General features: G+C 43.2%; 1 protein-coding gene across 25 annotated transcripts in view; it reads left to right on the forward strand.

Moving 5' to 3' along the window:
* Positions 1-25,280, forward strand: part of LOC110490319 (DENN domain-containing protein 5B) — an 80,692-nt gene that overhangs the window by 12,084 nt on the left and 43,328 nt on the right. For 15 of the 25 annotated variants that reach the window (XR_016486777.1, XM_021563632.3, XM_021563635.3 and 12 more), the window contains exon 2: positions 18,801-18,860. The exons of the other annotated variants lie outside the window; for them this stretch is intronic. Coding sequence is in view for 8 of the 15 variants with exons in the window: in XM_021563632.3 (XP_021419307.3) it covers positions 18,801-18,860 (60 nt within the window). In the remaining 7 variants the exon portion in view is untranslated. The remainder of the gene's footprint in view (positions 1-18,800; positions 18,861-25,280) is intronic. 25 annotated transcript variants of the gene reach the window in all.

The raw sequence follows: 25,280 nt of genomic DNA on the forward strand, positions 1-25,280 counted from the left end.
CGCTCTGCTCTCGTTTGCTTTATTTGAGTCGGTTTGTTGGCCACACCGACGGAGGTTGTTGCAAAAGTCACTTTGCGTTAGATTCCCCGGCTGCGTCCGTGACGATCAAGACCGTAAACGTCAGACTGACTAAAAGCAATCTGTCCATGTTCTTCCTAGTCAAACTAGTTTATGTGCGTTTTGTTTCAGTTTCTTTGTGAGGGCCATGTTTTTCTGTCTTCTATGCTGTCGGTTACATGAAGATGACTGTTACAGTGGATCATAGCAAAGGGCTGTGCTGAACTATTCAGAGTGAACATAGATTATTCCCATACGTTCAGGTTAGGGTTAGGAGTGGTGCTGTCTGTTATCCTTTTGATAGTATTCATTCTAGTGCTTGTGTAACATGGATCGAGTCGACCCTCAACACTAACCATTACACCAATTTACTTTCCACCCAGTTCAGGAGCAACTGTTCTCCTCATGGAAGCCTTGTTGTAGGGTGCATCTTTTGACCAATGGGTAAAATTGTGTAGCTAATCCCCCTTGACAACCAATGGTCCAAACCTTATGTAGTTGTTACCCTTGTAGGATGGTCAATAATGCTGAGCGATTAACCAACTTTTTATTTAATGTAATTTTTTGGTTGGGGGGGTTATTAAACAATTATTAAACAATTTATTGACCGATGTCGGTTCAATTACTTGAATTACAGTTAGTTCAGGTTTTTCTGGGCCCAACGTGCCTTTTCTCTAGAGAGAAATCAAATAATTTATGAGAGAGTGAGACGCTGAGCTGAAGGGAGTTGTAGTTTTCATTTAAGCAAATATTCAGTCTAGTTCAGCGCAGAAACGTGGTGATTTAACTACTATGACCATAATCCATTGGGTCTTTTTTTCCTGGCTCTGACATAGATGGATACACTTGTACGCCTGCTACATTAGGTTAAATACACACAAACCGCATGAGAGAGGAAAGGAAACCACACATCGACGAGAGAGAGGGATAGAGACAGTTCGTGAAAGTATGCCTTACTTACTTCGATAAACTAGTAAAATGATGGTCGGACGGCTCTGCAGCATGCTTAGGCAGACTAGCCCAGCTAAATAGGATGACTGAAGACAGTACAGTATGGGGAGAACAGAGAACGTTGTCTGGCTGTTTGTTGCTACTGCCTGAGCATGAGATGATGATGATGATATACAAAATAAGTCCTTAAAAAAGGAAGTATTTTATTTCATAGGAAATTACTATTTTATTTGTATTTTAATATCATTATTTCCTAATTGTATTTTTTACTAAAGTCGGTTAAAAACAAATTCTTGTTTACAATGACAGCCTACCCCGGCCAACCCGGACGACGTTCGGCCAATTGTGTACCGCCCTATGGGACACCCAATCATGGCCAGGGTCTGTAGTGACGTCTCAAGCACTGAAATGCAGTGCCTTAGACCGCTGCGCCACTCGGGAGCAAATGCATTTGTTATATTTTTTTGTTGAAACTGAAATTGACAACCGTGATTATTTTGTAAATAATCGAACCGAAACCGAACTGACCTCAAAGCCATAATAATCAATGGAGGCTAGAAGAAAAAAGTGGAAAATTGCTTTCTGTCAGCTAGCCTGGATTCTGTGCTAGAATTAAAGATGATGGTTACCTGACGGGCTCAGTTTCCCATTGAACTCACCATCTTTCTTCTCAAATCCGCAGGACATAAAACAATAGAGGGAATAGCCCAATTTACCTACCTCATCCCCATACTGTCTTTATTTATTTACTTTTCTGCTCTTTTGCACCAGTATCTCTACCTGCACATGACTATCTGATAATTTATCACTCCAGTGTTAATCTGCAAAATTGTAATTATTTGCCTACCTCCTCATGCCTTTTGCACACAATGTATATAGACTCTCTTTTCTAAATTATTTTTTTCTACTGTGTTATTGACTTGTTTATTGTTTACTCCATGTGTAACTCTGTGTTGTCTGTTCACACTGCTATGCTTTATCTTGGCCAGGTCGCAGTTGTAAATGAGAACTTGTTCTCAAATAGCCTACCTGGTTAAATAAAGGTGAAATAATAATTTATTTTTTTTAAAGACATGACATGTAGTATTTTAGTATACATTTTTCATATTAATTTGAAAGATTCCTCACGAAAGCAAGCATTTATTTGAAGCACTGAGCGCATACCAATCGTTTTATTTTCATAGCTTTTTCGTCATGCTAATTTCGTTTTTTGCGACCCGCGGAAACAACTTTAAAGACGACGACCATAAAACGTAAAATCCTCAAAAGTTGTTTACGAGTAACCTGCACTGCTATATCAACAGAGTTCGGTGCTTATTATCAGATGCCTTAGGTTACGAAATCCAATTTTCTTTTTTTTACATAAGATTAATTATATATTTGAGCGACCCCACTGAACATTTCAGAACCCAAATAATAATTCATTTTTTTTATTTTTTATCAAAGTGAAAATTCATCACCAAAGTGCGTTTTCACACCATACTTGGTCGGATATGTAGAGAGTGATAGCAGGAAACTTGTAATGGAGACAGATGGACTGTTGTATGAGATCTGATGGGGCCTTGGTGAACGCTGAGCTCCACGCCATGGTGATTGATGAAAGGTGTCAGTGGCGTTATGATGGGGGAAGTCCAAATGTATTATCTTACAGCTCTATCTGGTGTGAAGGATGGGGATGGTGGCTTGTTGTGCTGGCTCGTTGAGGATGGTGATGGTGGCTTGTTGTGCTGACTCGTGGAGGATGGGGATGGTGGCTTGTTGTGCTGGCTCGTGGAGGATGGGGATGGTGGCTTGTTGTGCTGACTTGTGGAGGATGGGGATGGTGGCTTGTTGTGCTGACTCGTCGAGGATGGGGATGGTGGCTTGTTGTGCTGGCTCGTTGAGGATGGGGATGGTGGCTTGTTGTGCTGACTTGTGGAGGATGGGGATGGTGGCTTGTTGTGCTGGCTCGTGGAGGATGGGGATGGTGGCTTGTTGTGCTGGCTCGTGGAGGATGGGGATGGTGGCTTGTTGTGCTGGCTCATGGAGGATGGGGATGGTGGCTTGTTGTGCTGGCTCGTGGAGGATGGTGTGCTGAATTTCAACTGGTTCTGATTTCTGAAAGCCTTGAAGTCCATCTGTCCATCCACCATTGTTTCATCTCTTTTCTCATCTCTTTTCTCTTTTTTTGTCTCAGCTTTCCTTTGTCTTATCCTTCTGTGGTCAAGTTGTACGGTGGGTGTTGTCTTTATACTCCACTGTCGAGGCCTCCATCTGTGAGAGCAGCTGTAAAGTGACATGTAATTTCAGCCTGTTGCAATCCGTGCCAACCGATGAACACAGATTGGTCATTTGCATGTTGGCTTAGAGAGAGCGGGACACACACACACACACACACACACACACACACACAGTTGCTCAGGTGTCGTTAGTGCTCAGTGATCTGTTTCCTCTCTGGGTGTTTGGTATGAAGCCCATCTGTAGCAGTAAGCATCACCAGATAGTAGTGGACTGTTGACATTAAACAACAAGGGATTATTTGTCTGTTTTTATAAACATTTAGGGGTGAACAAATGATTTGCCCTTCTCTACCCTACCCACCACCCACACACTTGTCTATCTCTTTCTTTCCCTCTCTTGCTCTCTGTCCTTTACACTCTATTGCCTGGCTTCAAGTGAGCACTCTGCTTTGTTGGCCTGAGCTTGTGCAGTACAGATCTCCCTCTCTCACGCACCTCTACCCTTTGTCACTCTCTGTAATAAGTGACCCTTCTCTCTCTTCTTTGTTGTGAAATGACCTTAGCATTGTCTGTTGGTTGTCAATCAACTCATGTGTCCACTCGTCTCAACACACAGGTACCACTCTCTTCGATGTGGGCATGGGGCTTCTAATGGGTGCAACGCAATTAACATGTGTTTATAGGGTTGAAATAGGATGATGTAACCTCACTTCAACCAGGGCCATTAGTCTCTTCAGAGCGTTGGGATGCGTAACAGGTTGCCATGGTAACCAAAGGCTTTTAAGCAAGTCCATATTATGGTGGGAGACCCCACCCTCTCCACCACTATAGTCCCATTCTCACTCTGCTTAGGCCTAATTCTATTCAGATAATTTTCATTGGCTGTCAGTGGTTGGTGTTTTGGAAGCATTGAGGCAGCAACATATTTGACCCTTTATGCACAGCCACACACACAAAACACATCATTTTCAATGCACAAGTATAGTAATTTTAAGAAATAGTTTCCTTTCTTCAGAGCCCTCACTGAGACTATGCACAGCTCTTAGAGACAAATGGATCAAAGATGGCCGCCGCTGGCCTTCAATGTGCCTGTTTGTGTGAGGGGCTCTTACATGGCCATGCTGCAGGGATGTGCGTACAGCACTGTGGGGAGGAACTATTCTACAGAAGGCTCCGTAATACTACCGTAATTAGTCTGAGGGCCAACCAAGCCAAAGCCTTCTCTGTGGATATCAAAGGAGACGGAGAGTGTTTCAGATGTTTTGTTCCTCTTTCGGTCTTCCTCCCCGTATCTCTAACTGATGACCGTTCCCTCTCCTCAAGGCCAATGTGTTCCTAGTCCTTTCCTCTGCCTCTGAGGAATTGAAATGTGCTGCCAGTGGCATTGTTTTACCACCGTTAAATGTTTTTATTTCGTTCATGATCACTTTATTTAAATAATCTACCATGTGATTACGGGTGTAGAAATATTGATAACCTTGACATCTGAATCAAAACCTCCCTTACGCCATTATACTGTGTTTTTTATTTTTATTTTTTTGCCAGAAAGACTGTTTGTTTATTTTGTAAGAATGGCATTGCTAGGCTTTTCTTTCAAAAGATAAACCTAAGGGAAGGGAAATGTTTATATGGGATGTGGCTAGTTATTTTTGGGTTGTGAAAACGTCAGGCAGGCTGGCAGACTTTTCCCCTGGAGGTTTGAGAGCTGGCACTTCTCCCTAGTGTACACTACACTGAACTCTACAGCTGTTTTCTCTCTTCTTTATCTCTCTCTTTTTTTATCTCTCACTCACTCTCCTTTGTTCTCCCTACATCTATCCCTCTCTTCGACATTTTCATCCACACACTCCCTCACTCTGGTCTCCTTTGCTCTGTGCTCATCCTCTAAGGCTCACTCACTCCCTTTTTTTCCCACATTCCATCTACCATTTCTCTCACTTGCTCTCTGTATTTTTCAGTCTAACAATCCCACCCTCCCTGTTCTCTCCTGGCAGGCTCTCTCCTCTCTTTGTCTTTCAACAGGAGGCTGGGTCAGTCAGGCTGTATACTACTGCAGCTGGCTTTACCCCTGTGGAAAGAAACATTTGGACGAAGCTACATTAACTTTTTATATAACCCCACTTGATCCCACTGAACCCAGATGACTCTTCTAGAGGAACACCTGGCCACCTGAATACACCTCTTTACCACACAGCTTGGTGGACACTGACTCAGCTCAGACCAGTCACCAGTCATCGTTTTCATCACCTTGTTATTGCAATGCTCCCACGAAAACAGCTGTTAGTAGTGCTCTCATCCAATTGCTTAATTATAAGTTGCTCCTGCCCTCAAAACAGAATTAGAATAGGTAGCTAATAGCCGCCCTACTACAGTTTTCTCCACAGGTCGGTTTGTTCCCCCCCCTTTCATCAGGTCCCACTTCCAGGATGGGCTGACGTCTCCTTCTTCATGTTCACTCCCCAGTGCACCCCTGACAAACTCCCTTCTGAGGACCGCCTGTGTGCTAAACCCCTCCTGGAGTGTCTTACTTTTATTTATATCCTTGTATCACTCCTGAAACAGCCTGTACCCGCCCCTCGCACAGTGTTACAGCCGACAGCACGCACACCTCCTGCACAGCATGCTGGGAAATCCCAGTTGCATATACCAGCCACCTGGGGCAAGATGCAGGAGTCGCATGTCTGTCATTATTCAAAATAGTCTCGGAGCTTTGTTTTTATAAGGGAAGAAACAGTGTCTGAAACTGTAAACTGAAACTGGCTGAAACTGTGCTGTCACCACCATGAATTACAATGGTGTAGCATCAACTTCACGGTTTCTCTGTTCTGTATCTCCCTTAAAGTAGGGCTGGAATTGCCAGGGACCTCACAATACCATATTATCACAATAACTTAGGTGCCAATACGAGATGTTTTGCGATTGTCACGTTTCTATATGTATTGCGATTCAATCCTATGATTTTTGTTTGAAACCTATTGCTCACCATGTCTGCTGCACAGAGCCTTGAGAAAACGAGTTTATCAGTCATGGAAATAAGTGCGTGCTGAAAACGAATTGTCTCCCTATTTTAAAAAGAAGTTAGAGAACAAGCTAGTTTTGAGGCAGCTACAGCGAACTAGAGCAAAATTATATTGCGATATTTGTCAAAACGATCCGAAATATCGTCAAAAATAATATACCGATTTATGTAACTATCAATTTCTTTTTCTTCCCAATACTTCCCAATAAAGCGCCATCTTTCTCTCTCCTAAACAAATGGGGCTGATGATGCCGTTGTCATGGGGAAAGAATGTTGGACAGGTTCCACTGTGGTGAACCCAGCTTAGCAGGGATAAAAGATCTGTTGCAGAAGCTTTTTCCCCCTCCTAAATCCCACGTCACAAACATGTCATATTTTTCCCTCTGTTTTGTTCAGATCCATCAGTTATTACAGGGCGTGGAAATGCATCTTATGTTGATTAATGGGTTGTTATTTCATTTGTTTTGTGATGATGATTATTATTCTTAGTGTAAACAGTGTTTATTAAGTGGCACCTGTACTCACTCCCTTCCTCAGCTACACCTCCACATTTAGCATAGGGATCAGCAACACCTTCTAATTGACCTATCAGAGGATCACGTTACAGTGAGTCACTAAGCTGGGATAACTCAACCTGGCTCAACGAAGGACCCCTGGGAGAGTGGTGCATGCGCCTGAATAAAAATGTGTCATCCATACACCTCCTCCTTCCCCCTTCCTTTCTTTTCTCTCGCCTTCTCCTCACCCTCCTCCTCTCCCCTCCTCCCACTTAACCCAGGCTCACATTTCTCTCTCCCTCTGTTTTACCCCTCTCCTCCTGCTCTCTTCTCTCCTCCTCATGGAGAGGACAAAGCAGTGGCTGAGAGAATGACAGAGTGGTGACATCACCGTGCCAGTGTTCTGTCCCTTTACTCGGGCCAATAGAGTGCTGAATAGGGCCATCAGAGCCAGGCTAATCTGGGCTGTGATACATGACCATTGTGACAACACACACACACGGGCTGCCACTGGCAAACAAACTGAAAGCAGATGCACACTCACACCAACGTATTCATTCACACACTGTTCTTCTGTCTCACACACTCCCACACTCACATTCGGCCCTGCACATCAAGACCCCTCATGTAAAGATAATTCATGATAATTAAGAGATTACAAGGTGGCGACCCTGCCCCCTACCTAATTATCTTGTTGCCAGGAGACAGATGCTGTGCTGCTATATATAATTGGCCCGTCAGCGTCCAGGTTTGCCTGGTGTAGGCAGTCATTGTAAATAAAAGGTTGTTCTTAACTGACTTGCCTAGTTACATTTTAATTTTTTTTAATTTCACCTTTATTTAACCAGGTAGGCTAGTTGAGAACAAGTTGTCATTTACAACTGCGACCTGGCCAAGATAAAGCAAAGCAGTGTGACACAAACAACAACACAGAGTTGCACATGGAATAAGCAAACATACAGTCAATAATACAATAGAAAAATCTATATACAGTGTGTGCAAATGAGGTAAAATAAGGCAGGTAAGGCAATAAATAGGCCATAGTGGCAAATTAATTACAATATAGCAATTAAACACTGGAGTGATAGATGTGCAGACGATGAGTGTGCAAGTAGAGATACTGGGGTGCAAAGGATCCAAATAAATAACAGTATGGGGGATGAGGTAGTTGGTATGGGCTATTTACAGATTGGCTATGTGCAGTGATCTGTGAGCCACTCTTGACAGCTGGTTCTTAAAGTTCGAGAGGGAGATATGAGTCTCCAGCTTCAGTGATTTTTGCAGTTCGTTCCAGTCATTGGCAGCAGAGAACTGGAAGGAAAGGCAGCCAAAGGAGGAGTTGGATTTGGGGGGTGACCAGTGAAATATACCTGCTGGAGGGCGTGCTATGGGTGGGTGCTGCTATGGTGACCAGTGAGCTTAGATAAGGCGGGGCTTTACCTAGCAAAGACTTATAGATGATCTGGAGCCAGTGGGTTTGGCAATGAATATGAAGCGAGGGACAGCCAACGAGAGCATACATGTCCCAGTGGTGGGTGGTATATGGGGCTTTAGTGACAAAACGGATGGCACTGTGATAGACTGCATCCAATTTGCTGAGTAGAGTGTTGGAGGCTATTTTTGTAAATTACATTGCCGAAGTCCAGAATCGGTAGGACAGTCAGTTTTACGAGGGTATGATTGGCAGCATGAGTGAAGGGTGCTTTGTTGCAAAATAATAGGAAGCCGATTTCTAGATTTAATTTTGGATTGGAGATGCTTAATGTGAGTCTGGAAGGAGAGTTTTACAGTCTAACCAGACACCTAGGTATTTGTAGTTGTCCACATATTCAGAAGTCAGAACCATCCAGAGTACCGATCGCTGCCCTTCCTGCATCACTAAAGGTTAAAAATATATATATATACATGTTATCTCTTTTTTTCTGGTGTCACTGTGGCACTGTGGCACTGCCAGTCTTGGTTGGGTGGGCTTGTAAGTATGCATTTCCTGTTGTATTCGGCGCATGTGACAAATAGAATTTGATTTGATTTCAGCACTGAAGCACTGCCAGTCTTGGTTGGGTGGGTTCAGCGCTGTGGGTGGTGTGGGTGGAGGTTATGGGGTAAGAGTTGTGTGTATGTGTATTGTACAAGATTGTGTCTGAGAAAGTTTGGCTGCATTCACCTGGCTGTGTGTGTGTGTGTGTGTGTGTGTGTGTGTGTGTTTCTGTATGTGTGTGTGTGTGTGTGTTTCTGTATGTGTGTGTGTGTGTGTGTTTCTGTATGTGTGTGTGTGCGTGTTTCTGTATGTGTGTGTGTGTGTGTGTGTGTGTGTGTCTCTGTATATGTGTGTGTGTGTGTGTCTCTGTATGTATGTATGTATGTGTGTGTGTCTCTGTATATGTGTGCGTGTGTCCTGACTAGGCCCTGTGCCCAGCCTGAGCAGGTGCTGGTCTGGTGCGTACGGGAATGTGTTCAGAAGGCCAATGGGGACAGGGCCAGCACTGCAGGAGGCAGCAAAGCTAACTTTAACACTGAGCTACTGTTCCTAGCTGGGGAAGTAAAGTATTAGCCAAATAATGAAATGTTAATAGCTTAGTCTTAAATCATGACTTAAAGCTTATCTTTATAATTTTACAACCTGTACATTTCTCTGTCATAATTATCACATTTTGTCCTCAGAATTCTTTGTTCCTATTTTGTCATATCACAGGCTTCATTCGTTGAGGATAGTGGCATAATGTATTCAGGAGACACTCCGATATGGAGAAGCTTTTTGAAGTTAGTCTAAAAGCCCATGGGATTGTCTGTCATGATGGGCCCTACTGCAGAATGCCACATCTATCCATTCATAGTGCCGGCTCCCGTCTCTGTCAGGGCTGGGTGACGATCGGGACAGACTGTGTTGTCAAACATCCACAAAGCAACTCTGTCTGCTACGATCCCACAGAGCTGATTCAAACCAATGACACACCCATGCATGCATGCATATACAGCCATGTGTGCACACACACACAGACACACACACACACACTATGGCTACAGCCACATCTGACGGACGCCAACTCTTTCATGGCAACAAAGCCTCCTTCTCTGTGGCTGCCATCCCCAGCTGCATGTATTGTCTACTCCCTCAGTTTAGCACGTATGAACACCCTGCAGCCCAGCCTGCTGAACACAACGCATGCATTATACATCACTGCCTGGAGCTACACTGTGTGTATATGTGTCTGCGTATTGATGAGTGTGTATGAGACTTTCTGATTGTGTAGATGAGCTGATTGCTGCTGTAATTGGCCAGTGTTTTTTTTTTTGTGCTGATGCTGAAGGGGGAGTTGGGGTCTCCCTCCTAATGAGGGAGAGCACGTGGGTGTGTGTCATTCTCTGGGGGGATTTTAGCTGGTAAAAGGGATGCAATAATTGGTCTCTGCTTTCAATCATCACACAGTCAACTGGAGCTACAGAGGACTAGATTGGGAATGGTGGGTGGGGTTTAGTTTATGGATGGAAATAATTACGGCAAATTATAATGTCATGGAGGGAGAATGTGAGGTTGGGAGAGAGGGAGAGTGGCGCTTGCTGCCTTTTGATAGGCCATGAAATGAATGAGCACACTGAATAGAATCCCATTACTTCATACCCTGTCAATAGAATTCAGCTCATTTCAATTACTGCTAGATAGATGAGAAAATGACACTCAGAAATGACTGAAAAGGGGGAGGCTACTTGTGTTTTTTAAAGGTGTTGCCACTTATGAGATGGTAATCTGTGTGCTCCTCTGCGCTGCTCCATCCAAGTCCTTGATTTGTGGTCGGCTCACTTTGTCTGTTAGGTGTTCTGGTCTGGCTCAGACTACGGCTGTCGCGGTAACCGTATTACCGCCGCACCAGCAGTCACGAGTCATGACCACAGTCAAATTCCCTGTGACCGTTGGTCACGGTAATCCCAATCCAAAACTGCGCAAATAAATGGCATTGATGGGTAGCCTACCAAACTGGCTAACGGCCCTCGTTAATGGCCTGGTACCAAGCGCTCTAGTGTCCCTATAATCACTCTCTAAACACTTCATGATTGAATTTGAATAATCTGAATGGTCTGAATGAGGACAAATGGTGATGGGAGTTTGAGGTCCCGTACCAAAAGGCAAAGAGCAAGCAGCTGTAGGCGATTAGGGCGTAGAGGCCCCGTGGGGGGGGGGGGGGGGTGGTGGTGTGTGTGTGTGTGTGTAACACACAGGATGGAGGGAGAGAGCAACTCGCAATAGACTAACTTCTTGCTAGTTATTTATCATCCCATCTGATTACAGAGTACCTGTCTGGACTGAATCAAACCGAGAGAAGCTAGCTAACGAGGCTAATTGAGGCGAGCCATAACGACTTCTCACCATCCTGCAGTTATCCTACACATAACAACTCCATTCAGATTATAGTGTAAATAGCAGCCTACCTGTTGGCTTTTGGTCGTTGTTGCCTTTCTTTCTCATTTCACTTTTAATTCTGTCATTTTAATTCTATTTTTGGAATTGATCTCCTAATCTACACAAGCAGAGCAGCAATGGAATGATCGCTCTCCGCTGGAAGTGCAACCATCAGAGCGCATGCCTTATTTACTGACTTATTAGTCACACCATGCGGTACTTAGGTTTTCTACGTGATTTCTGAGGCACTCCCAGGTTTGTAGGCCTATCACAACTAAATAAATGATTTCATTGTGACGGTGAATGCTATATAAAATTGATTTATTTGACTTTTTAAAATGGAGATGTTCCAAAGGCACACTAAACATGTTTGTTAATTAACGGTCAATTACTGTGAGCCCTGGGTCGGGCTGCTTTTGACCACTATTTGTCATTTCCCAAAATAACAAATATCGTACACATACAGAGTAGGAGACTTGGTTCTGACAACCAGGGCATTGGTTTTGGCTTGAGTTGACTGGTCAGAGCTCAAATGGTGCTAGGAGTTCAATGTGTTGTCCCATGTCTCTTTGTGCTCCTGTATTCTACATCTATGCATCTCTGTTACACATTCCAGTGTAGTAGATTATCATTATTGTAATTTATGATTCCTGCGTAGCTCCATTGTTGTGTGCTATACAGACACCAAGCACAGCCTGTCCCTAGGAATGTTGTGGAACAGATCCTTATCTGCCCCCTTTGACCTCCCACCTCTGAACTTCAGTGAACCTGTCACACTGACAGCAGGGGGAACACCATGATGAATCTCATGTTTTTTTCCCTTCTTATTGCTCAAAGGTCACACTGTCTCTTATTATCCTCCCCCTTTCCTACTGTGTGTGTGTGTGTGTGTGTGTGTGTGTGTGTGTAAAGATGAGAAATTGCTATCTTTTTCATTGCTCATTCTTTCTTAAAGACCATTTCTCTATCTCCCGTAGCTCAGGATGCACTTCATTAAACAGTAGCAATCTTCCTCCTCAGCTGGTTGCTCTTTGAGGTAGCAAGTTCCAACAGACACACACACACACAAACACACTTTTACGGTTATTGTTTTACAGGCCTTGTGCTGTGATGTAATGGTCTCTCAGGCAAAATCGCCTAGTTTTATTGACCATAGTGAGATCTGATGAACACTGCCAAACCCTGTATCCAAGAGGTTGATGAACTGCCTGACATTAAAGAGATGGACAGCTATAGACTGCCAACCACTACAGTATAATAGCCAGTAAGATCACTTTCAGTGACTCCATGTGACATAAAGGTATAGTGGAAAACAAGGTGGCACAACAGGAAAAACACTGGTGAACAGGTGTGACTCAGTCAGCACTGTGTCCTTTGTAAGGGGGATCTCCTTCTCCTTAACCTGACCCAGTCTTCTCCTGCTCCTGCCCCTGCCATTACTCTCCTGAAATAGGCTACACGAGGAGTCTGCAACATTTCTCATGTGGAACGCCAATTTATCTTACTATTTCTACCGATCTGCATGCCAGTTATGGTTTTCATATGCAAATTTTCATGAAACGGTTTCATTTTAATTTATAATAACGTTTTCGTACCTCAAAATCATTGTCATGTGGTTAATCAAAATTCTATCCAAATCTAAATGATAATGATACAAACCTAAATAAATAAAAAATAACGTATATTGCCATTGCCAACTATGTAAAAATAGTCTACCTAAAACCAACAAATAAAAACAATGCAGCCTGCATGTAGAAAATATTCTCAAAATAAATATCCTATAAATCAGATTCGCTACACGTGCCCTGCCTGCAAGGAATTTAAAACATTGTATCAACTATTAACTTGGGTCAAGCCTGTAGGCTATTTGATCAAGGGATAAGAAGCAGTGATGGACTTGGACAGGAGCTCACCTGAGCTGAGTACCGGCACCTCTAATGTTCTACTGCTTGAGCTCCTGTTCCTCCTATAGAATATTAGGTACAAGTATTGTCCAGCTCCTGCACCTAAAATATAAACCGTACCAGCAATCAAAATGAGCCCCGGAACCTTTTTCAGTCCAAGTTAAGCACTGATGAGAAGTAGTAAGGTAGACCTAATTTAGGACGTTTCCATTAGATCAGAGCATGACATGTTTCCCTTCCACACAGAGTGGTTATCAAAAGAGGGAGAGTTGGAACGATTTCTCAAATACATTGAGGAACTATTGTCATTCTCAATGGATGTAAAAGCAGACTTTGTTTGCTTGCTGTTTTGAGGTGAAGAAAACAACATTACTTTGAGAAGTTCCACAGCTCATTAGTGGTGGTGTGTTAAGCGAATCAGAAATACTATCAGATCCTCAAATGGGCACATTTATATGCCTACATTTGTGCACAGGCCATGTAACCTATAGGCCTACTTCCATGTGTGCGCGTCCTTACTCAACATTGACGGGAGCGCTCCAAACAAAAGACAATGACTCAATTGTCGACTCGTAAATGGAATGAAATAAACCAAGTGTAGCATAGGTTGTGCACTCTGCAAATAATGTGTCCACTCCGACAATGAGAACGGGAAGACTGGAATAATAACATTGAATGCATTAAAATAAATTATTATAATCAAAGTAACAAACGTTGTTTAGAAATGGTATGTAATTTGGTATGTAATTTAATAAACGTAGGACTGGTGATATGTAATGGGGAGGTGATATGCAAACAATTCACACAATGAAGTTATGAAACAATGAATGTGCACAAATTGGCAGGAGAGTGCATTCTGGAGAGAGAAGTGCATTGTGCACCTGGGCGCATGGTCATTCCAGACGTCTGCATTGGCCGTGCAGCATTTATGGTGATATGGCCTCAGCAGAAGTCAGGGCATTCGTACGTCTTGCGCTTCGCAGAGCAGTGCAGAGCTGTTGTGAAGGAAGTGTGTTTGTGTTTATACAGGCTGTACCATCCCCTCCAACCGTCAACAAATCATGTCAATGCGGAGCTATGCATAGCTCTCCGTATTGTTACACCATTTGGGAGGTGGATGGCGATCAGCTCCATTTGGCCTCGGGAGGCTCCGCATTTACATTACAACCTCCGTATGGAGCCTCCTTCCACATTTTTTTGATCAATCATAAGTTGTCTTTTTCTAGGCCTCCGCAATGGATTAGTTCACTGAGATGGGCGCATATATACATATATATTTATTTGTTGCTGCTCGACTAAAACAATCTCGGTTGACCCAACAGCCTAACGACAACACAATCGACCAGTCAACTAATTGGGTTCAGTCCTAGTGTGTGCTATTTTGCTTTATAGCGATGCCATCATCCATGATTGTGTGAGGACTTTGCCAAAGCTTGGTCCATACTCTCCAAGTGGCTTTGCCTCCAATTGGTGGAAACACTCCTCTGCAGAGAGAATTAATATAGTATTAAACCCCATTACGTCCAGGCCGCCACCACCACTCAATACACCATTACAATGGCTGATGGCTGTTGATATACCGTATTGTTCCTTTTGTGCTTAAAGCTGATGTTGTATTGGTGCTTTACAGGATATTGTAGTCAGATCATTCAGTTCTACCATTGGAATGAGTTGGTCAAGTCTATTCTATTAGTGTTTATGGCACCAATAATGGAGTGGTATCATTTCAGACCAGTGTGTATTGATTTAGCCTTGGTTTTCATTGAGCCTGGTCTCCCAGTAGAATTGCATTAGGACCCCGCAACCCATTCCAGCCCAATGGGTAATCAGCTTAATACTGCTGCACATTGATCCTCATGCAATTTCTAATCATTGCAATCACTCACGACTAGCTTTGTATTTGGGACAACAGATCCATTTTGTGTGTGTGCACGTTTCTGCAAGTGTGTATGCATGTGAGGGAGGATCTCTGTGTGCACGTTTCTGTGAGTGTGGATCTGTGTGTACAGTGCCTTGCAAAAGTATTCACCCCCTTTGCCATGAAGCCCCTAAATAAGATCTGGTGCAACCAATTACCTTCAGAAGTCACATAATTAGTTAGATTGCACACAGGTGGACTTTATTTAAATGTCACATGATCTCATGTGCACCAATACACCTGTTCTGAAAGGCCCCACCACTAAGCAAAGGGCACCACCAAGCAAGAAGCACTATGAAGACCAAGGGGCTCTCCAAACAGGTCAGGGACAAACTTGTGGAGAAGTACAGATCAGGGTTGGGTTATAAAAAAATATCAGAAACTTTGAACATCCCACGGAGCACCCCTAAATCCATTATTAAAACATTGAAAGAATTTGGCACCACAACATACCTGCCAAGAGAGGGCCGCCCACCAACACTCATGGACCAGTCAAGGAGGGCATTAATCAGAGAGGCAACAAAGAGAACAAAGATAACCCTGAAGGAGCTGCAAAGCTCCACAGCGGCGATTGGAGTATCTGTCCATAGGAACACTTTAAGTACACTCCAAAGAGCTGGGCTTTACGGAAGAGTGGCCAGAAAAAAGCCATCGCTTAAAGAAAAAAAAGAGGCACCAAAAAATACTGGTGTTTGCCAAAAGGCACCTGGGAGACTCCCCAAACAAATTGAAGAAGGTACTCTGGCCAGATGAGACTAAAATTGAGCTTTTTGGCCATCAAGAAAAACGCTATGTGTGACGCAAACCCAAAGCCTCTCATCACCCCGAGAATACCATCCCCGCAGTGAAGCATGGTGGTGGCAGCATCATGCTGTGGGAATGTTTTTCATCGGCAGGGACTGGGAAACTGGTCAAAATTGAAGGAATGATGGATGGAGCTTAATACAGGGAAATTCTTGAGGGGAAACCTGTGTCAGTCTTCCAGAGATTTGAGACTGGGATGGAGGTTTACCTTCCAGCAGGACTATGACCCTAAGCATACTGCTAAAGCAACACTCAAGTGGTTTAAGGGGAAACATTTAAATGTCTTGGAATGGCCTAGTCAAAGCCTAGACCTCAATCCAATCGAGAATCTGTGGTATGACTTACGCCAGCTGAACCCATCCAACTTGAAGGAGCTGGAGCTGTTTTGCCTTGAAGAATGGGCAAAAATCCCAGTGGCTAGATGTACCAAGCTTATAGAGACATACCCCAAGAGACTTGCAGCTGTAATTGCTGCAAAAGGTGGCTCTACAAAGTATCGACTTTGGGAAGTGAATAGTTATGCATGCTCAAGTTCAGTTTTTTTTGTCTTATTTCTTGCTTGTTTCACAATAAAAAAAAATTTACATCTTGAAAGCATGTAAAATAAAAGCAAAAAAAATAAATTTTAATTCCAGGTTGTAAGGCAACAAAATAGGAAAAATGCCAAAGGGGTGAATACTTTCGCAAGCCTGTGTGTGTGTGTGTGTGTGTGTGTGTGTGTGTGTGTGTGTGCTACCGTTCAAATAAAAAGTCCTTGTTTTTGAAAGAAAAGCACTTTTTTAAAAATAACATCAAATTGATCAGAAATACAGTGTAGACATTAAAACTGGCCTTCTTTAGACTAGTTGAGTATCTGGAGCATCAGCATTTGTGGGTTCAATTACAGGCCAGAAACAAAGACCTTTCTTCTGAAACTCGTCAGTCTATTCTTGTTCTGAGAAATGAAGTATCTCTGTGTGTGTGTACGTTACTGTGAGTGTGGATCTCTGTATGCGTGTACATTTCTGTGAGTGTGGATCTCTGTGTGTATGTTTCTGTGAGTGTGCATGCATGAGCCCTGCATCAGGTAATACCAGTGTGGTGCTGGCAAGATTAATTGCTGTGAGAACAGGGAGATAAGAGAGCTGCCTTGTACCGCCACTGGTCTACACACTGCATCTGTAATGGAGAGACTGTCATGGACAGAGAGAGCGAGAGAGATGGAGTGATATAGATTATGAGATAAGGCAGGGGTTGGCATTGGGCCTCACGTGTTGCACAGGACGTTGCACAGGCAGCTGTGTGTGTGTGTGTGTGTTCCTCACAGTGTGTTTGTGTGCCCATGACGACTCTTATCTTCTCTTATCCCAGTTCATCAGGGTCATTCAATATAAACCATCTTCCAGTTCAGTTACAACAGACATATCAAAACAACCGATTTGAAGCTGTTTACAAAGCAGATTCATGACAGTTTAGTCCGTAAATAGAGACTGGGATAAAGAATGTGTCCGCAGCAGAGAAGGACAAGGACATAGAGGGGGAGAGGGAGGGAGAGATTGCAGCCTATAAAAAGGATGAGTGCTATGGCATTATATAACATAGATATAGAGGTGTTGGGTTGGCGTGTGCCTGCCTGTATGCGTACATGCTGTAGTGTGTGTGATCTCCATGTGAGTGTTGCAGAGTCAGGGTTGGAGTAATGATTGTGGCCGCTGTAATGCCTTGACAGAGCCCTATGTTGCTGTATGGTTCAGAAAGTGCTGACCTCATTGTCTACCCCCCCCCCCCCCCCCCCCCCCCCCAACCAGGCGAGTGCACGCATTACGCTGCTGTTTTGCTGTGCTGTAATAAAAGTCTGGCAGAGAGTGAGACGCTGTGTCATACTCACCATAATGACCCTTCAGTCTCCTCTGCTTGTGTGTTTGTGGAGCTCGGTTTTCAGGGGGTATCCCTTAAGTGAGAGACCACACGACACACACACACACACACACACTGGTGGCTCTGCTCTGATCATTCACCTGGTTAGACATGAGACAGTCGGAGCTCTGTGGCTTAGTCAGTCAGTCGTCTAGGAGCGCTTTAATGACTTAGCTAGGGCTTTTAATCAACAAACCAATGACTCTGCTTGGAACAGGAGAGACTGGGCTGTGCAGTGTGCATGCATGATTTAAGCATATTTGGATTTGATAGTGTGAGATTCAAGATGATGTCGTTTCCTGCTTGAGAGTGTATGCACACTGAGTATACCAAACAGGAACACCTTCTTAATATTGAGTTGGTCCCCCCCACACTGATGGAAGTGGATTTAACAAGTGACATCAATAAGGGATCATACGTTTCACCTGGTCAGTCTGTCATGGATTTTTCTTAATGTTCTGTATACTCAGTGTATCACTGGAAATTACCCAGGAAATATACAGGAAACATCATTTATCATGGTGTTTGGTTGAAGCTGTGAGTGCTGCTACTACACAGCAGGCATTGGGCTGATGGATACTAAAGGTGTTTGCTGGTCTGGGGTTTGTGCAGGCTGCTTCTGCTTTGATGATGCCAGGGAATGTCATCCTAATGACATGGTCCTGTCTGCAGCCTGCAGCCGGACAGCCTGCTGCTCACTAACTAGCCATAAGCCACTGCACCCTCTGCGCCATCATACGTCACAGTCACTGATTCATGCTAATGCATTTTCTCTCTGTCCCCAATACTCACCGGGCCTCTACAGCTTGTCTCTTCTCCTTCACCACCACTGATACATGTAAGATCTGGATAGATTGATCTTGCTTATACCTATCAAATGTTCTGTGATCAGTGGTCGTGAAGGAAAGGAAGTTATTTGAGACTATTGGGACTTGCCATGTTGTTGTTTTTTTCCACGATGTCATGTTCTATTTTGATGTGTCCGACTACGTTTCATGTTCATGCTTGTCTCATTCATCGTGCTTTAAACATTGATTCATTTTGCTTTTGTGTGCTTTCATTTTTTGCGTTTGGTTTGACATGGGCTGTTTTTTTGTTTGTTTCCTCTGTCCCTTTTTTTGCATGTGCCTCCACCATAGCTTTGTACCAATGGCTAGAGGCTGACCGCCAAGGCAGGGACCCCGATACAGCAGCCACAGGTAAACTCCACCAACTGTATCCCGTCTAGAGGTGTACAACTCTCTCTCCCTTCAGATACTAACTTGTATGGTGTCTCCTCTCTTCCTTCATCTCCACCTCCTCCTTATTAAGACCCTTCCTTACTGAAACGTAGACCTCCCCCCACCACTCTCTATTTAATTGGGCCCACCATATCTCCCTTGCCTCCATTGTCCACTCTTTCTCCCTTTCACCCCCCTCCTTCTCTCGTATCTCTCTCTCTCTGTGTCTCTCTCTCTCTATGTCTCTCTCTGTGTGTGTGTGTCGACCCTTCCCCAGTCGTTGTATGTGGGTCAGGTTCTCAGATCTTGTTGTTCTAAATCAGTCACTCTCCTCTGAAGCAGGCAGTTTAACTTCATCCTCCTCATCCTCCTTTTCTTTCTCTACTGAACGTGTTTTACCAGGCTATTTCTCTCTTCACTCACTGATTTTGATAGTGGAGGTTTGGCTTTCTTCTCTTTCTCTCTCGCACTCTCTCTCTTTCTTTCTTATTTCACATGTCCTGGTTTAACTTTGACAGACAGCGTGAGTAAGAGGGCGGGAGAGAATGAGTAAGAGAGAGAGAGTCATTACAGAGGAAAGAGGCTTATGCTCGCTCTGTCCTGTCCACTCCTGTTTGTCTCAGCAAAAGGCCTTAAGAGAGTTTAGGCATCCTTCACTTGCCAGCTCAGATCACTGCACCTCCACACAGGCACTGAAACCAAGAGCTAACCCACTAGCACTGCAACCCACAAGGCACCTAGGCAAGAGATGGCAGGATTGTGTGTCTGTGTGTTTTGAGACAGAGCAATAGAGATACAGAGACAATATAAGAGTGCAGAGTGCTTAACAGCAGCTGAACATCTTGGCATTGTGTTTACATCTGTTTAGCACTGGAAATCTGGAAAGTCTAGTGTTGGAAATTGGAAACACACACACACACACACACATAGAGAGACAGACATCCCTCTAGAGGACAGAGGTTATCCAGCTGTGACCTTTGTTTTTTTTCTCTAGTCTCTACATGACAGAGTGGTTTACCAACTTCCATTCGCATTATTCATCTCTTCACACACACACTAACACAATAACACAATAACACTAATGCCTAAAGCGTTAACCTAATCCCTAACTCACGTCAGCCATGAATATCCATCAAAGCAGTGCAGGTTAAGGCTTGTCTAACATCTCTACTCTTCCATCTCCTTACATTAACCTCGCTGTGTGTCCCCATCTCGCCCCATTGCTTCCCCACACTCTCCAGTTTTCCAGCTTTCTCCCCTGCTGCTGTCTGGCTCCCTGCCACTGGTTCTTTCTGCTGCCCCTTGCTTGTGTTTGACCTCTGACTCCTGCTGCTGGTTTATGCCCTGCAATCATCCTCACAACATCTCACCCTTTGACTGTGCATGCGTGCAACCTCCTCTGAACGCTCTTTTGATCTAAATAGGTTTGATTTCCTACCAGTTCCAGCCCTCGCACTTCGGTGATGAACTGTTTGTGTGTGTGTATGTAATTTTGTTGTTTACTAGTATAGGAGAAGATTGCCATGGTAACTGTCCATGAGATTGTCCCACTACTACAGCAAACTAAATCAACAACATGTACATCTTGTGTTGGAAACACTGTAACCTTCCAACCGTTCTTACTGATGGTGATAGACTATTCATCTTACTATCTCTGCAAAACACACTACATTGATCTGAGATAGTTGCATTCGCCATGAAACGAACATTGTGTCACGTTGCAAACAATCACTCTGCTCCTCCCTCCGTTCTCCTCATCTTTCCACGACCCTCTGACCTCACTCGCATCATCAAAAGGTGCGGAAACGGTCATCATGATCGATACAACCCCTGCCCATCTAACGGTTCTTTTCACTTATCTAAAATCAATGGGTGTTAGTCTCCCTGTTGTTGCTGTAGTATTGGAGACCTGGTTACCCACAGTTAAATAACTAGTGTTCCTGGATTAGCACTAAGATTTAATGGCCCACTCTGAGATTTCTTAGTATACAGAGTTAATATCTCCATTGGAAGCTACAGTCAATAGTTGGACAATCATGATCATGGCTTGGTAGTTTTGGTATTGAACTCCGACAAAGAGACAATGTCTGTAGTAACTAGGTCATGTGATTCCATGCTAGGAAGCTACAGAGAAGGCACACATTAGTAGGGTTAAATATTCAGAGGTGGAAACTCTCTGTGGGAATTAACAGAAATATAGGTGAATTCATATTAATACCATTTAAATGTAGATGTTTTTTTGCATTGGATATATTTACCATATCATATGGAGACAGAAACATAAACATGTTTTAAGTAGATATAATTGCAAATGATTAAATCCTTCCAATAGAAAAAAACTTTAAAAATGTAGTTACAAATTCAACTTTAATTAAAGGAGTTGACTCTTCACCTGGGATGATTTCACTGAACAAAATAAAATAAATATTGAATGATCCCCAATGATCCATCGCATCTCCCAAAAACGTTTTCAACATACATTTGTAAAATGATAGTCTAGAAACTAAAGCTTTGGTTGTCTTCCTCTCAGGCTTCCATGTCTCCTACCTGGAACTTATCAATGTCCACCTCGTGAACATCAGACTCTGAGGCCTCATCTTTTTTTAATGTATTTAATATCTGACACATACAATATACTTGCAGTGAAGCCACTCAACAACTACACCACACCAGTCATCCAACAGACTTCCATTCAGAGCGACACACAGAAGCATCCAGGGTCAATGCCCTGCTCAAGGGCACGTTGACAGATCTCCCACCACAGTCTCACGCATGATTTTGCACAGTATTTGCAAATGTACACAGCTTTTCCTTCTACATTTGCTCCAGTGAAATGTCTCCACACATCAGATAGTGCCCGTGGCATTTGCCTGTACAAAAAAAAGTACAAAAAAAAAAGTTTCAAAAAACCAAATACAATTCCATGTACAGATGAGTCATTAAAACTTGTTTTTCAACCACTCCAAAAATGTCTTGTTAACTATAGTTTTGGCAAGCCGGTTAGGACATGTACTTTGTGACACAATTTTTCCAATGATTGTTTACAGACAAATTATTTACCTTATAATTCACTGTATCACAATTCCAGTGGGTCAGAAGTTTACATACACTAAGCTGAATGTGCCTTTAAACAGCTTGGAAAATTCCAGAAAAATGTCTTGTCTTTAGAAGCTTCTGATAGGCTAATTTACATAATTTGAGTCAATTGTAGACCTCCACAAGTCTGGTTCATCCTTGTGAGCAATTTCCAAACGCCTGAACGTACCACATTCATCTGTACAAACAATAGTACGCAAGTATAAACACCATGGGACCACACAGCTGTTATACCGCTCGGGAAGGAGACGTGTTCTGTCTTCTAGAGATGGACGTACTTTGGTGTGAAAAGTGCAAATCAATCCCAGAACAACAGCAAAGGACCTTGTGAAGATGCTGGAGGAAACCGGTACAAAAGTATCTACATCAACAGTAAAACGAGTCCTATATCGACATAACTTGAAAGACCACTCCGCAAGGAAGAAGCCACTGCTCCAGAACCGCCATAAAAAAGCCAGACTATGGATTGCAACTGCACATGGGTACAAAGATTGTACTTTTTGGAGAAATGTCCTCTGGTCTGATAAAACAAACACAGAACTGTTTGGCCATAATGACCATCGTTATGCTTGGAGGGAAAGGAGGGGCTTGCAAGCCGAAGAACACCATCCCAACCATGAAGCACGTTGGTGGCAGCATCCTGTTGTGAGGGTGCTTTGCTGCAGGAGGGACTGGTGCACTTCACAAAATAGATGGCATCATAAGGTAGGAAAATTATGTGGATATATATTGAAGCAACATCTCAAGACATCAGTCAGGAAGTTAAAGCTTGGTCACAAATGGGTCTCCCAAATGGACAATGACCTCAAGAATACTTTCAAAGTTGTGGCAAAATGGCCTAAGGACAACAAAGTCAATGTATTGGAGTGGCCATCACAAAGCCCTGACCTCAATCCTATAGAAATTTGTGGGCAGAACTGAAAAAGCGTGTGTGAGCACGGAGGCCTAAACCTGACTCCGTTACACCAGCTCTGTCAGGAGGAATGGGCCAAAATTCTTCCAACTTATTGTGGTAAGCTTGTGGAAGGCTACCTGACACGTTTGATCCAAGTTAAACAATTTAAAGACAATGCTTCCAAATACTAATTGAGTGTATGTCAACTTCTGACCCACTGGGAATGTGATGAAAGAAATAAAAGCTCAAAAAGAATTCTCTCTACTATTCTGACATTAAACATTCTTAAAATAAAGTGGTGATCTTAACTGACCTAAATGTCATGAATTGTGAAAAACTGAGTTTAAATGTGTTTGGCTAAGCTGTATGTAAACTTCTGTATTCAACTGCACATGCTTTAAAATGAAACATGTATGGAAACAGGTGAATTAACACTCCTCAGTTAGCAGGCTCAAGCAAGCTAAAACCCACATGGTAGCAAAAACTAACTAGCAGAAATTGTTAAAAAGTTAAAAATGATTAAACACACTTTGCTGTAGGCTACTATTTACTAGTTAAATTATTTTTTGTTCTGTCATATAAAATATATTCACCCCACCCAGTATTATAATCAAAACTTACCAGAAAGCATGTAGTCCTTGACTCCGACAGTGTAGTAGTGTGGACTCCATAGCATCTCATTAGTATGCAAGATCTTGAGAATCCGCTGTACATGTGATTGAAAGTGTGCACTGCACATGTGATGGAAGAATGCACTGTGCATGCAGAGGGTTGCAATTCCATTGAATTGGGGATAGTTCAACCAAAATATGCCACAAGAATTGCCTTGTGTATCCCACAAAAAAGGTTCACAGTTATAAGCTAACTTTTTTTGATGAATTTAAGCAAAATTCCTGGGCTTAACTTCTCATGGAAAAGTTCAGGATAAATTCCAGGAATTTACTGTAAAGTTTCTGAACCTTTGCAACCCTACACAGTAGTGAAGGAAATGGATAAGACTCCGATTGCACACATCTTATTACTGCTTAGCTTAACTAAGCTAATGACATGGTCCCATCTGCTCCTTGCTTATGGGACCTGTTTTAGTCAGTGCAGTTGTCTGACACATGAGTCAACATGGTCCTACTTATACTCCATTAGACACACGGCTGCTGCCCCATTTAGATGCAATGCTACACAAGTAACAGTTTATCTTTTAGCAGCCTAGCATCAAGGCTGGGGCTTCATGATGATGTAGATGTGGTGTTCATTACACCTTGCTGTTTTTCACGAGGTTAGCAAAATGAGGGGAACCAGAACAAGGAAGGCCGGCAAGGGGAAATATTTATTGTTTTGTATGGGGGTGGAGTGGAAAGCTTCATAGCACAGGTGCTGACGGATAGGAATCCCATCTATGAGAGATCCCAGATTTGAATTTGTAATTTTTTATTTAACCTTTTATTTAACCAGGTAGGCTAGTTGAGAACAAGTTCTCATTTACAACTGCGACCTGGCCAAGATACAGCAAAGCAGTGCGACACAAACAACAACACAGAGTTACACATGGAATAAATCGAGTCAATAATACAATAGCAAAAGTCTATATACAGTGTGTGTAAATGAGGTAGGATAAGGGAGTTAAGGCAATAAATAGGCCATAGTGGCGAAATAATTACAATATAGCAATTGAACGCAGGAGTGATAGATGTGCAGAAGATGAATGTGCAAATAGAGATACTGGGGTGCAAAGGAGCAAAATCAATACAATTAATAACAGTATGGGGATGAGGTAGTTGGATGGGCTATTTACAGATGGGCTGTGTACAGGTGCAGTGATCTGTGAGCTACTCTTGACAGCTGGTTCTTAAAGTTAGAGAGGGAGATATGAGTCTCCAGCTTCAGTGATTTTTGCAGTTCGTTCCAGTCATTGGCAGCAGAGAACTGGAAGGAAAGGCAGCCAAAGGGGGAGTTGGCTTTGGGGGGGTGACCAGTGAAATATACCTGCTGGAGTGCGTGCGACAGGTGGGTGTTGCTATGGTGACCAGTGAGCTTAGATAAGGAGGGGCTTTACCTAGCAAAAACGTATATGACCTGGAGCCAGTTGGTCTAGTGATGAATATGAAGCGAGGGACAGCCAACGAGAGCATACATGTCGCAGTGGTGGGTAGTATATGGGGCTTTGGTGACAAAACGGATGGCACTGTGATAGACTGCATCCAATTTGCTGAGTAGAGTGTTTATAGGCTGCTTTGTAAATGACATTGCCAAAGTCAAGGATCGGTAGGATAGTCAGTTTTACGAGGGTATGTTTGGCAGCATGAGTGAAGGATGCTTTGTTGTGAAATAGGATGCAGATTCTAGACTTAATTTTGGACTGGAGATGCCTAATGTGAGTCTGGAAGGGGAGTTTACAGTCTAACCAGACACCT

This window comes from Oncorhynchus mykiss, chromosome 15 (genome assembly GCF_057628025.1).
Source record: "Oncorhynchus mykiss isolate SJ-2025 chromosome 15, ASM5762802v1, whole genome shotgun sequence".
Taxonomy (NCBI): domain Eukaryota; kingdom Metazoa; phylum Chordata; class Actinopteri; order Salmoniformes; family Salmonidae; genus Oncorhynchus; species Oncorhynchus mykiss.